The 12,638-nt window shown below is 47.1% G+C and overlaps 1 protein-coding gene across 1 annotated transcript in view; it reads right to left on the reverse strand.

Moving 5' to 3' along the window:
* ADGRG4 (adhesion G protein-coupled receptor G4) overlaps positions 1 to 9,131 on the reverse strand; it is a 34,560-nt gene extending 25,429 nt beyond the window's left edge. The window contains exons 1-2 of the mRNA XM_014954934.1: positions 9,025 to 9,131; positions 5,000 to 5,617 (exon numbers count right to left, since the gene is read on the reverse strand). Of these exons, the coding sequence (XP_014810420.1) occupies positions 5,000 to 5,617; positions 9,025 to 9,115 (709 nt within the window). The 5' untranslated portion in view covers positions 9,116 to 9,131. The remainder of the gene's footprint in view (positions 1 to 4,999; positions 5,618 to 9,024) is intronic.
* Between the last annotated feature and the right edge of the window lie 3,507 nt (positions 9,132 to 12,638).

The raw sequence follows: 12,638 nt of genomic DNA on the forward strand, positions 1-12,638 counted from the left end.
GCTCCCAGGGGTACAGAAAGCTGTCAAAATAGCGAGCCTGCTTTTCCCATGGTGCTCGATGAGTCTTAGCTTTCCATTTGGACATCTCTCCTTTTTATTCTGGCCTTTTGCTTCTGAGAGAGTACTAAAGTGTTGGAAATAAAAGGACTAATTTGCTGGGTTTCACTCTCCCGCTAAAACACCAGCAAGTCCAGGAGCAAGCCATCAGGCTGCCATTTCAAATCCGTTGCCTGCGGTAGGTCTGAAACATGACCTGACATAATGGCTATTTGCTAATTCTTTATTTGGAAAAGCCCCACAGGTTTAGATCATCTGGCTGCAAGAAGGACCTAGATATTCCGTACGCAAACCTGGATCCAACAGCCCCTCATGGGGTTTGACAGCCCTCCAGGCTTTCATCCCACAGCTTAAACTCCCCAGGGGAAACCTGTGTGCCTTCCCATGGCTTGAAGCTGCAGAGGTGGGTTTTCTGAGCCCTGGGTGATACTACAACTCCTCAGTCCCTGTTTTCAAGCTGGCAGAGAGTGAGTCTCCTCTTACAAGCTTTTTTAAGACCTGCTGTCATATAGGAAGTGTGATGCTGAAGGGCCAATGCTGAGGAGAAAAGCCCTATCACTGGAATAAATTCTTTTTTCTTCTCTTATAGAAGTAGAGACGCGATATTAGGCTGTGATTTATCAAGCCATAAGCCAAACTGTTTGTACACCTCGGGTCTAACTTGTCCCCCTGCTGCAGATCCTCTCTACATAGGGACAATCTGCTTATAGCTGGGTGATTACAGGCTCCTCTCTGTTCCTGGTGTTATCAGTGTGATGCTTAAATAAACGTTGCCTCAGGGGTGATGTATGATATCACCCAGTGTCAGCCAGGATGAGTCAGAAACAAATCTGCTAGGGAAAAAAAAAAATAAAATAAAATAGAGAAATGGCCAAACAAAACTCAAAGCCATTTCAGTCAGGAACGTAACTCACAACGCCATTCTCATGAAATGAAGTATAATTACAACTTCACAGATTCTAATGTATTTCTCTTTCTCATTATCACCTGAAGAAAAACAAAAAAAATCTGTTTACTCTCACATGTCAAGGATCATTGCCAGCAGGCAGGTGTGGGATTAGCCACCTGCACCCTGTAACTTAATTAGCTTTAATTAATGTGCGTGTAATTCCATTCACGAAATGAGGGCTAAAGAGTGATGACAGATGAGATCTGAAGCTAGAAAAATACTGTGCCACTGATGTTTTTAAAGTCCTAGTCATGGTTTTTGATTTGATAATTTAATAAATGGTTTATTTGGCATCCTGTAAATACGTATAGTTTCCAATAGAAGAACAGTAAAAATTAGACCAACCAATAAGAGAACTGTAATAAATATATATTTTATATTATTAGCAGTAATTTTCAGATACTGTATATTCATCCCTCTCCTGGATTATTTAAAATTAAGACAAAAGTCAGAAATCAGTGTGTGGGTGAGGTAGGGGGAGGAAGAGATGAAGACTGTGAGTCAGTGAGAGGATGAGAACACACACTTTTACTTCGACACTTTTAGCAAAGGCCCAGCTGAGCTGGGAAAGTAAAGGATCATCTTCAGGAAGTCAGGGAAAAAAGCAAAGGCAGAAGAATAACTTTACTCCTCCTATCAAGCAAAGCCAGTGCAATTGCTACGATAATTCTATCACTTATAAAAAGTCAACGCACCTTCTTAAGGCTGCTTCTCCTGCGCTCGTATGACGAGTTTCACTCACTTCACCTAAGTGAGCCCTTTCCAAAAGTAACGCAGGATTTCCAAAACCAAGCAGGTTGCCCAACTTCCCAGCACCGTTTCACAAACTGTCTGCTGCCGAGGTGAACCAAGCAATGCACAGGTCTATAAACAACTTACATAAACACGGGAAGCAACCTTTGCAGCTAGGAATTGTCATAGGGCATAAATCACAATTTGAGCCATCACATCAGAGTTGGAATGGCATTTCCCTGTGGCATTTCCTTGCACAGCAACACTTTGGCACAACTGGTTGTTACACGCATAGAATCATAGAATTGCCCAGGCCGGAAGGGACCTCCAAAGGCCATCTAGTCCCACCTCCCCACAGTCAGCAGGGACACCCCCAACTAGACCAGGTTGCCCAGGGCCTCGTCGAGCCTCTCCTTGAATATCTCCAGGGATGGGGCCTCAACCACCTCCCTGGGCAACCTGTTCCAGTGCTCCACCACCCTCACAGTGAAGAACCCCCTCCTAATCTCCAGTCTAAATCTGCTCCCCTCCAGCTTGAAGCCATTTCCCCTCGTCCTGTCACTACAGGCCTTTCTAAACAGGCTCTCCCCAGCCTTCCTGTAGGCTCCCTTCAGGTACATATTCCTTATGTTCTCAGACTCAGCATGTACAACCCCGTATAGACAATCCATACAAACTACAGCTTCCCCTGTCTGACGGACAGGACACAAAGCTCAGTATGTATTTACACCACTCACTGTTATTCCCACCTGGTGTATCATCAGTGGGTCTCTGTGCCATGGCAGGCTCATGAATTTCAGTTAATTACAGCAAGGAGAAGAGTTATAGCAGAAAAAAAGGTCTTGCCGAGATCTGACACAGGACAGATTCTCAAACACCATTAAATTTTATGAACGTCTCCGTAACTAGGGCTTCACAACAATCATCTTGGTTACTGCTCTTGGGAAAATCTTAGACTCCAATAACCCTTCTCCCAGTGTGGACCCAGCAACTTGGGGCACCACAGAGAAGCCTGACCTCGGTGCCTGTTGGTGTAGTTCATCACTTGTGAGTCACCGTGCTGTTTCTTCTTGCTGATAACCCTAGAATATTTGGGCCAACATTTTCCAGACTGAATGTCCAATTCAGGCTGTGCTGGAGAATCCCAGCTAAACGGAAATCACCTGGTTCTTGGGGACTGCTTTAGAGAAGGAAAAAAAAATATGCTTGGAGCCATTGAAAGCCTTTGTCTCACTAAAAAGCTGCTCCAATTTGTCCGGGTTATTGTTTTTGAAAAATCAAAGTCCAGGAACACAGAGAGGAGGCTTTGATTTTAGGTGCTAAAGTTTTCATCAGCAACCATGACTAAGCTGCTCACGGCTCCTCGCCAAGCCAAGCACGCACCTTTCCCACCGAGTCAATGGGCCCAGGGGCAAAGGTGTTAATTGGAAAAGGAGCCTTCCTCCTCCCTCCTCATCAGATCATGTCCCTCCATCCAGTCAGGGACTGGAGTGAGGAGACAGCTCTGGCAAGAGGCAGTGCAGAAAGAGGACTGCCTGGATAAAGGCAGCGGGGCAGGGAGCCAGGAGACAGATGGGAAGGGTGTAATTTACAGCAATTGTTATTAGCGCCTATGTTGGTCGGTGCAGAGGGAGGGGAGATGGGGGAAATCCCTCCCAGCACAGGTTTCAGCAGCAGTGGGTGATTTCCTGATGCTCTTCTCCTTGCCCTGGGTGAGAAAAGTGCAGTGGGGACTGCGGTGAAGGCAGTGGGTGCCACACTCGATGGAGATGTGCTTGTCTGATGGGATGCTCCTTGGATTCTCAAACTGGACACCAGAAATGACCAGTTAGCTCAGACTGTGCCTCTGCTTTCCCTGTGAAGCCATCATCTTAGAAAGGCTTAGTAAAGATATATTCACTACTATTGTGGAGCGCCTAGATAGCCTGGCATGTCATTAGCTTTGTGGAAATTAGTCACTCAGTCAATTAGTCAATCTTGGTCCTGTTTTAATACTGTGCAGTTAAAATACCATGTAGTACATACAGACACGAGGATGGAATGATGAGATAACACAAAACATGGCTAAAGAGTGTTTTTCAGTGAAGCACCTTCCATCTAGGGCATTGATTACCATTATCTGACTAATGGCTCTAGTTAAATATTGTTAAACACGTTAGAAGAAAACTTCTGTGTCCATCCTACCTCGCTCAGCACCTGGCCAGCTGAGTAGCAGGTTGGTGCCCCAGCAGAAGGATGAGCCACTAGAAGGTTCATCTCAAAGATGTTACCTGCCAGCAGCCTCTTGGGGACTTTGGTGGTAGAGCACACCCTGGCCAACCTTTCCCTCAGCCATAACCTCTGTGTCTGCTTCAACAAGAGCCTGGGTGGGTGGGTGGGTGAGCAGGCAATGTCGTAGGCATGGCAGCAGCTCTCCCCACTCCTGGTCTCAGCCACAGCAGCAGTGATGGGGGGGCTATTAGATTTCACTGAATTTCACTGAATTTTTAGAGTTGGAAGGGACCATAGAGATCATCTAGTCCAACTCCCCTGCTAAAGCAGGACCACCCAGAGCTTGTCAGAGCATGTTACTCAGGAGCATCCAGGCTGGTCTTGAAAATCTCCAAAGAAGGGGACTCCACACCCTCCCTGGGCAGCCTGTTCCAGGGCTCTGTCACCCTCACCGTGAAAAAGTTCTTCCTCATATTCAAGTGGAACCTCTTATGTTCCAACTTGTGCCCATTGCCCCTTGTCCTCTCACTGGGAACTACTGAAAAGAGTCTGGTTCCCTCCTCCCTCAGCCCGCCCTTGAGATACTTGTCAGCATTAATAAGGTCTCCCCTCAGCCTTCTCTTCTCCAGACTGAAGAGTCCCAGCTCTTTCAGCCTCTCCTCATAAGGGAGATGCTCCAGTCCTTGAATCATCTCTGTTGCCCTACGCTGGACTCTCTCCAGCAGTTCCCTGTCCCTCTTGAACTGGGGAGCCCAGCACTGGATGCAGGATTCCAGTTGTGGCCTCCCCAGTGCAGAGCAGAGGGGCAGAATGATCTCCCTTGACCTGCTGGCCACACTCTTCCCTCTGCAGCCCAGGATTCCGTTGGCCCTCCTGGCCACAAGAGCACACTGTTTGCTCATTGTCATTTTGTTGTCCACCAGGACCCCCAGATCCTTTTCTTCAGAGCTTGTCTCCAGCAGGTCCATCCCCATTGTCCTAAGATGAAAGGTTCCCCGCTCTCCCCAGCAACATCGAGCCCCCAGAAAAGAAGATACTGCAGGGACTCACCACAACGCAGGTGACGGTCCATGATGGGAAGGATGCTGCTGAAGTTCCAGAACCCTTCCTCCCAGCTGATGGCATTGCCCATGGCGCAGTCCAACAGCTCTTCCCGACCCAGCACGCGGTCCCACATTTGGAAGTAGTACAAGCTGCCGATGAAGCTGTTGCTCACCCGCACAATAAAGCCATCCTTCCTCTTGTGCAGGTGACCCAGCACCAGGCTCCCGTTGGGTTTCAGGCACTCGGTGCTGCCAATGGTCTCAGAATGCACGAGCTCACCATTGCAGTAGACCTCCAGCAGTTGTTTGGTGGCATCCCATGAGCAGCACAGGCTGTACCACACAAAAAGGGACAGGTCGAGCTTAATGTCTCGTCTGGTGCCGAAAAGATACAGTCTCAACTGCTTGTTTTCTCCCGAGAGTCCGAGCTCCATGTCATTTATGTCGGTGGAGGTATCATTAGTGTCGTAGGAAAACGCTGCCCAGGAGCTGACGTTGGCCGTGCGGTTGAGGTCAACGCAGACCGTGAACTGACATAGCTGAGGGACGCTGTAGTTGATCAGGGACACATACTTGTCGTTCCTTCCCAGTAAATCCAGTCTTTCTCCATGCAGAGAACGGGTTTCTGTAAGAGAAAAGCATAAAGAGGGGAAATAAAGTGTCACTTGCAAAGAAAAAGCTGCAACGTGACCTCATTCGGGTATTTCCCTGAATGCTGATGTTAAAAAATTAAAAGTTTCTTTTATTTCTAGTAAAGTGTCACCTGCAAGGAAAAAGCTGCAATATGACCTTATTCGGGTATTTCCCTGAATGCTGATGTTAAAAAATTAAAAGTTTCTTTTATTTCTAGTTTTTGCTGCCTTTGAGACTTAATTCTGAGACCACCCACGTTACCAGTAAAGAGAAGATGAGTTTAATTCTGCAAAGAAAGTCCTCAAGCCATACCAAACAGGAGTCAACACGGAATTTAGGCCTAGGGCACACATGATCCAGTCTCAGTTCAGGTGTCCAGTGCAAAGGTCTTGGTTCATCACACACTGGGAAATGAGTTGCTTGCAGGTTTACTCCCGGGTGACATATCAAAGTCAAAGTTTCTGCTAAAAATAATAATCATGAGGATTATCCTTTTCTCAGGCTCCAGAGAGCTTGGCCATCTTTTTTCTGGTTTTGGTTGTGGTTTTTTTTCATTCCTTTAAATTATCTCATCATATCTTTACAGCCTACTCAAAAGGCTTTGCTGACAGAGGCAACCTCCCTGTGTTGTTTTTTTTTGATTCCTTTAAATTATCTCATCTTATCTTTACAGCCTACTCGAAAGGCTTTGCTGACAGAGGCAACCTCCCTGAGTCATACTAACGGGAGGGCTGCACGGGCAGTGAGTCACTTGCTCTGACTGCAGACCAACAGAGTGGCACCTGCAATGGCTATAGCTGCCACCATGGGTCCCTGGAGTGGTCTGGCAGGGGCATCATCAAGCTAAGGAGGGTCTTTCACTCTGCTTATTCGGGTTTTTCACTCCATATTAGGTGTCGTCTTGTACAGGAGGCAGCCCGGTGTAATGCTATCTCCATTCTGGCTCCTGGATTTGCTGTGGTGTTCGACTCAGTGGGTCCCACTGCCATCACCCCCAGCCATGACAAAAAGTCCCTTCCCCAGGCATGAATCTCTGTGGACCTGCCCCACGGAGCAGCACTGGTCCACAGGCAACAAGGTTAGATGGCAGCATAGGGTCACCAAAGGCAGGAGCCAGCCTTTCCACCAACACAGTGTTTCTGTAGGGGGTGAGGTGGCCCTACGTGCACCATCAGAGTGGTAAAATTTAATCAGACTAGATTAGATCTTAGGAAGAAATTCTTTGCTGTAGGGTGGCCAGACCCTGGAACAGGTTGCCCAGAGAAGCTGTGGCTGCCCCATCCCTGGAGGGGTTCAAGGCCAGGCTGGATGGGGCTTGGAGCAACCTGGTCTGGTGGGAGGTGTCCCTGCCCAGGGCAGGGGGGTTGGAATGTGATGATCTTTAAGGTCCCTTCCAACTCTAACCATTCCATGATTCTATGATTCTAATTGCAACCCAGGCCCCTCCTGTGCAGGTGATCTGCATCTTTAACTTGCCATTACACTCACATGTTTACATGTGCTTCAATAATTCAGGATGTATCTCTTCTAGATAAGAACTGCCATTACGCTGAGTCTTTTATAACCACATCTCGGGGCTGTTTTTACAGCACTTTCCAAAACCTGGTTGCCAGCCATGCAAATCAGGTATTATAAATCCATCAACTCTAACCTAACCCTCAAACTTCCAGTGACTATTTGCACTTCTAATAAAGGTTGTGCACATCAGTGACTGGAAAAGTAGCTGGCACTTCTTCCCTTCTGCTTCACAGGCTTCAAACTGGAGGCGAGTCGGTAACAATTCATCTGTGGAGTGATCAGAAGTGGTGCATTGCTGTCCCAGTGTAACCTTGTGCACTTGAAGCATAAAGAGAGTATTTCTCTTACACATAACAGCACTCTGCTGTCTTTCATGTCTGTCTCAGCTCTCAAATCTGCTCCACCGAGCACCTCAGTGTGTTGTGGACCACGCACCCACAACCTGGTCACGCTTCCACCTCTGCCACTCATCTATGATGGTGGTTTGCACCCAAGAGAGTTATTTTCCCCTTGAGTGGGAGTATGTAGGACTCAGAACAGCCATGTATGACACCCAGTTGGTGGAGGCCTCTGGCTGGGTCAAGAGCTCAACACCTCTCCACCAGCACTCCAGCCTCTGCCTTAGTGGGAGCGAGCACATAGAATCACATTGTGTGACTGTGCTCCACCACCAACCTGACCTTCATCTCTTTATCTAACCTAATCTTTATCAAGGGATGACCACCCATGGTGGTCACGATGGATGCATCTAGTCGTGATGGCTCCATCCGGCTCAACATGGTTTTGGGGAGACAGGAGACAGATATCAACACAACAGCCAAGGTTAACTTGAGCAATGCACCCACCTCACCACAATGCCCATACTGTGATTGATATGCAAAGTCAATCATCTCACCCCCATAAATAGTGACCAGCCCAAGAGCCCTTTGAGCTCTCCTGCACGGCAGTGGCTGCACACCAGGATCTCCCCTCAAGTTGGGATGCCCCTCTCTAACTAGGACCCTCTGGCCAAAGCTGAGTAAATTTGGCAAGACCTGAGGCATTAATTCAATCTTTTTATTATGGAGTTTTTACTTGGAAAGAGCTCATTTTTCCCTTGAAAAATGAGGGACATGACCCCAGTGCAACTGGGAGCATTTTAGAAGCATGCATTAACTTTGTGCCCTGCATTGTTCTTGAGGAGAACTTAAAGAAAGAAATACAAAAACCAATGTAGAACTGATTACTGTTTTGCTGGGATTTATGGTGGAGCGAAAGGGTGCTGAGTGTGTTCATGAAGCACAGCTTGCTGTGTTTGCCTCAGTTAGCATCAGGGAATTTAGTTCTGCCAGTAGCTTCGTGCTTTTCTCACACCACCACGAAGCAAGTAAATGCACAGCGTTTGTTTCACAGTGACCCAAGTAAAACTAGAATAAACCATACAGAAACTCAGGAAGACACCCTGGAAGGAAAGAAGTGAATAATGGCAAAACCAAGAGGCTTTTCACCTCCGAACGTGGCCAACAGTTGTGATGCAACCAAAACCTGACATTTCACTCGCTCCTTGCCATATTTTCTCGTTCGTACTGACTCATCTGTGGCCCAGACTGAACCAGCATCCCAGGAGAGGGTGTCCACCGTGCCCAGACATGTAGGTCTGCAGGCCAACGTATGCTCAGGGATGTCTGACAGACAAGGACCACAGCACCAGTTGCAGTGAGGAGAGGTCCAGACCAAGAGTAACCACTACACTGGGGCAGAACAAGAGGAAAGTGGGCTCCCATATAGATATACTGTGTGTGCATGAACCAGGAACCCAGCAGACACCCCCTGGGCTGGGGGATGTCCAGAGCCCACTGGCAGCACCATCCCTATGGTTGATCCTGAGAGGAATCACTGTACCTGCCAGGAGGAGAAGAGGAGCAGCAACCATCAAGATGCAAAGAGCCTCGTGAGAAGAGTGATGTCCAGGGCCACGCGTCAACCTCTTCATTCTTCAGGCATGTTCTGAAAGAAAGTTGTCGATGATCATCTGAGAAATTCAGGCTGTTTTCTGCGGTTTGCTGAAATGGCATTCACAGCACAGGGGCCCCCAAGTCCACACTCCCTGTGACCGAGCTGAGTCACTAGATCAGTGGTCACTGTAAAGGTCACAGTTACACAAACCCGCAGGTTTCTGCTGGTTTCTGAAAGAGATGAGGTTTATGCAATTACACTGTGTGTGTTTGGTCCCTCTGTCACGAGTTGCAAACCTGTGAGCAACTTGGAATGTGCTTTGACAGAAGGAGCCCACGTCTGAAGTGGTGAAGGTCCTACAAGTGTGAGGAAGAGAAAGTCCTACCAGTGAGTTAAACTGGATGTGCTGACCCACAGTGGCACCCCACAGACGCTCCAAGAAGAAGAGAAAGCCCTACTGGTGAGTTAAACTGGATGTGCTGACCCACAGTGGCACCCCACAGACGCTCCTGGGATGGGAGACCAGAGAGTGGGAGACCGGACAAGAGGCACATGGAGAAGCAGGACACAAGGCTGCTCACAGACAGCACAAAGTATTTGTTCTCACCACTGGGCTTTCACAGAATCACAGAATGCTATGGGGTTGGAAGGGACCTCTGGAGATCATCTAGTCCACCCAGCACAGGTTGCACAGGAACTTGTCCAGACGTGTTTGGAATGTCTCCAGAGCACCTCCCTGGGCAGCCTCTTCCAGGGCTCTGCCACCCTCACAGCAAAGAAGTTCCTCCTCATGTTGAGGTGGAACTTCTTATGTTCCAGTTTGTGCCCGTTTCCTCTTGTCCTGTCCCTGGGCACCACTGAAAAAAGATCAGCCCCATCCTCCTGACACCCACCCTTTAAGTATTTATAAGCATTGATTAGATCCCCCCTCAGCCTTCTCTTCTCCAGACTAAACAGACCCAAGTCCTTTGTCTACAAACAAACTTTCATCCATTTAATTGAGCCCTGGGAACACACTTATAATTGGGGAAAGACTAGTTCCAGCATACATCAAACACTTAAAGAAAAATCCACTCTAAATTAGAAGGACTTTGTCCTATTCCGTACTTCAGTTTGATTAAATTTCCTTCTAAGATGACTGTAGTCATACCAGACCACTGGAGAGGGCAGCCAGCCTCCATGGCCCAGAGCCCCAGCCTCCCTCCTACTGCCCTGCATGCTCCTCGGCCACGCTCTGCTTTCTCTGCTTGCTTCACGTGGCATCAGAGCCAATTCTTGGCTTAGGACCACACTGGATTAAATCTGATAAAACTAATAATGTTGCATATAAACTGTAAGGGATGGGCAGATCCTCCAGGAGATTGTCTAGGGTGGCCAAGCTCCATTCAGCGGATTCGCCTGGCTTCTCATCAGACGCAGCCCTTCCCCGGGACTCCCCACTAAGGGCTACTACACTCTGTCCCTTTTGTGTCCAGACGTGTAAAATAAACATTAGAAAATTAGATAAAAGCTGAGCTAATAACGACTCGCTCAATTTCCTTTTAAAACTGCACTTCACAAAACTTACAAAGTTAGGAAATTTCATCCCGTTTTCCATTTACTGCTGTTACAACAAGTCGCTCCTCCCAACCTTTTTCTTTGTTACTCCAGCAATTTGTGGGTTTTGGAGTAACATTTAAGGAACAAATCATTATACTCCCAGCCTGCGGTACCTAAACATATTTCAGGTGAACTTTTGGAGTAACATTTAAGGAACAAATTGTTATACTCCCAGCCTGCGGTACCTAAACAGGACTTTCTACATACTTCAGGTGATGCATGCTTTCTCCTAAAAACACCAAAGCCATTAAAAGGTGCTGCTCAAAAACTCACCTCCCTGCGTAGCACAGAAATCCAGGTGGATTTTTGCCACTCCACGCTGCTTCTTCTGTCTGATGCCAAAACACTGGTGAAGTGAAATATGAAGAGAAAATCAGGTGGGATGTGGTGATATTTTCAGTGGGTCAGATAAAGCAAGTGATTTCTGTTGGTGGATTTTTGCCACTCCACGCTGCTTCTTCTGTCTGATGCCAAAACACTGGTGAAGTGAAATATGAAGAGAAAATCAGGTGGGATGTGGTGATATTTTCAGTGGGTCAGATAAAGCAAGTGATTTCTGTTCTGAAACCACATTTCTTAGGCACTGGAAAACCTGCTGTGACAACAAATCTCTGTTCCCAGCCTTCTCCTTTATAACTCCAGCAATGATCTGTTGACTTTTTGCAATAACATTTAAGAAACAAATCATTATGCTCCCAGCCCATGGCACGTCACAGGGTTGTATTAAGTTTTGTCCAGAGCAAAGTCCAGAACCCGGAGCATCATAAAACACAAATTAGAAAGAAACAACTGAACTGAAGTGTTCCCCTTGCTTCTGATTCAAAAGTGACTGCAGTAAAGAACGTAAGTTGTAATTTTCCTACAGCAGGTGTCTAGCCTGCCTTTGTAGTATATGGCACTATTACATAAAGATCAATCAGCATCTTTTTTCCCTCCTGCCAAATATTAATCAGTCTCTGCTAAGTTAAAAAAAATATTAAATATTGCTGGCTACTGAGAAAGATTTTGTGAGTTGGGACCAAGGAAGGAGTGGCACCGGGAAAGGACGGTCCGTTGTGACTGACGCTTTGGCCAGATAGAGGTTAAGTCTTGAATTTTGTGAGTTAGCTCTGGAGGGAGGAGAAGGTTTGCAAAGGGCACTGGAGGGCTTGCTGCCATCCCCTGTGTCAGCTTCACTGTTTTGGCAGTGGGTCCCAGCAGCTGAGCTCTTCCTAACTCTTTGGTGGTTTTAATTCTTCAACACGAGGAGTTTATCAGCTTTAGTAAAGATCATTGCAAAGGGTCTGGATCACCATGTGGGGTCATCTCCTCTTTAACGCTACGTCACAGGCAGGGCCTGATCTAATGCCCATCATCCTGCATCCATTTCTGGGCAAAACTTTCCTGGGAGGTTTTAGAAGAGACACTTAGGACTCGGAGCAGAGAAAAACCTGTGATTATGGAGTACAATGAAATGGAGAGAAGCAGAAGATGAAGACGGAACACATTCAGACTCACTGGGGCCGTTCAGATAAAAAGGAATTTTGCTTTACTTTGGATGTGCGAAGATTTTTGCCAGGAGGTTGCTATGGTGACTTTTCAGCTCTCCCAAACCTCCCCGTACTGTAATTACCTCTCAAAGCCTGTGAGCTGGGAATCTTTGATTCTTTGGAGGAAGAATGTGGGTGGCTGACTCTTCAGGATGTTTTTCAACTAGCCATTTTTATTCTAAACCAAAACAGGACGATTCATATGCTCGTGCCTTTTAACAGCTGCTTACAGTTTCTATGAAACCTTCTGGCCTTGCTGGCTGCGAAATCCACTCCTCCTGAGACCTTCTTGAATTAATTTTTAACTAAAAAGGCTCCCTTTTCAGCACACCTCACTCCTGCATTATGCATCAGGGCAGGTTATTTAGAGGAGTTTATTTAGCTCTGGATTGGACTGAGCTTTCCCTGTACCACTGGATGTTAAAATTGGGC

This window comes from Calidris pugnax, unplaced genomic scaffold (genome assembly GCF_001431845.1).
Source record: "Calidris pugnax isolate Ruff unplaced genomic scaffold, ASM143184v1 scaffold38, whole genome shotgun sequence".
In the NCBI taxonomy this organism is placed as follows: Eukaryota; Metazoa; Chordata; class Aves; order Charadriiformes; family Scolopacidae; genus Calidris; species Calidris pugnax.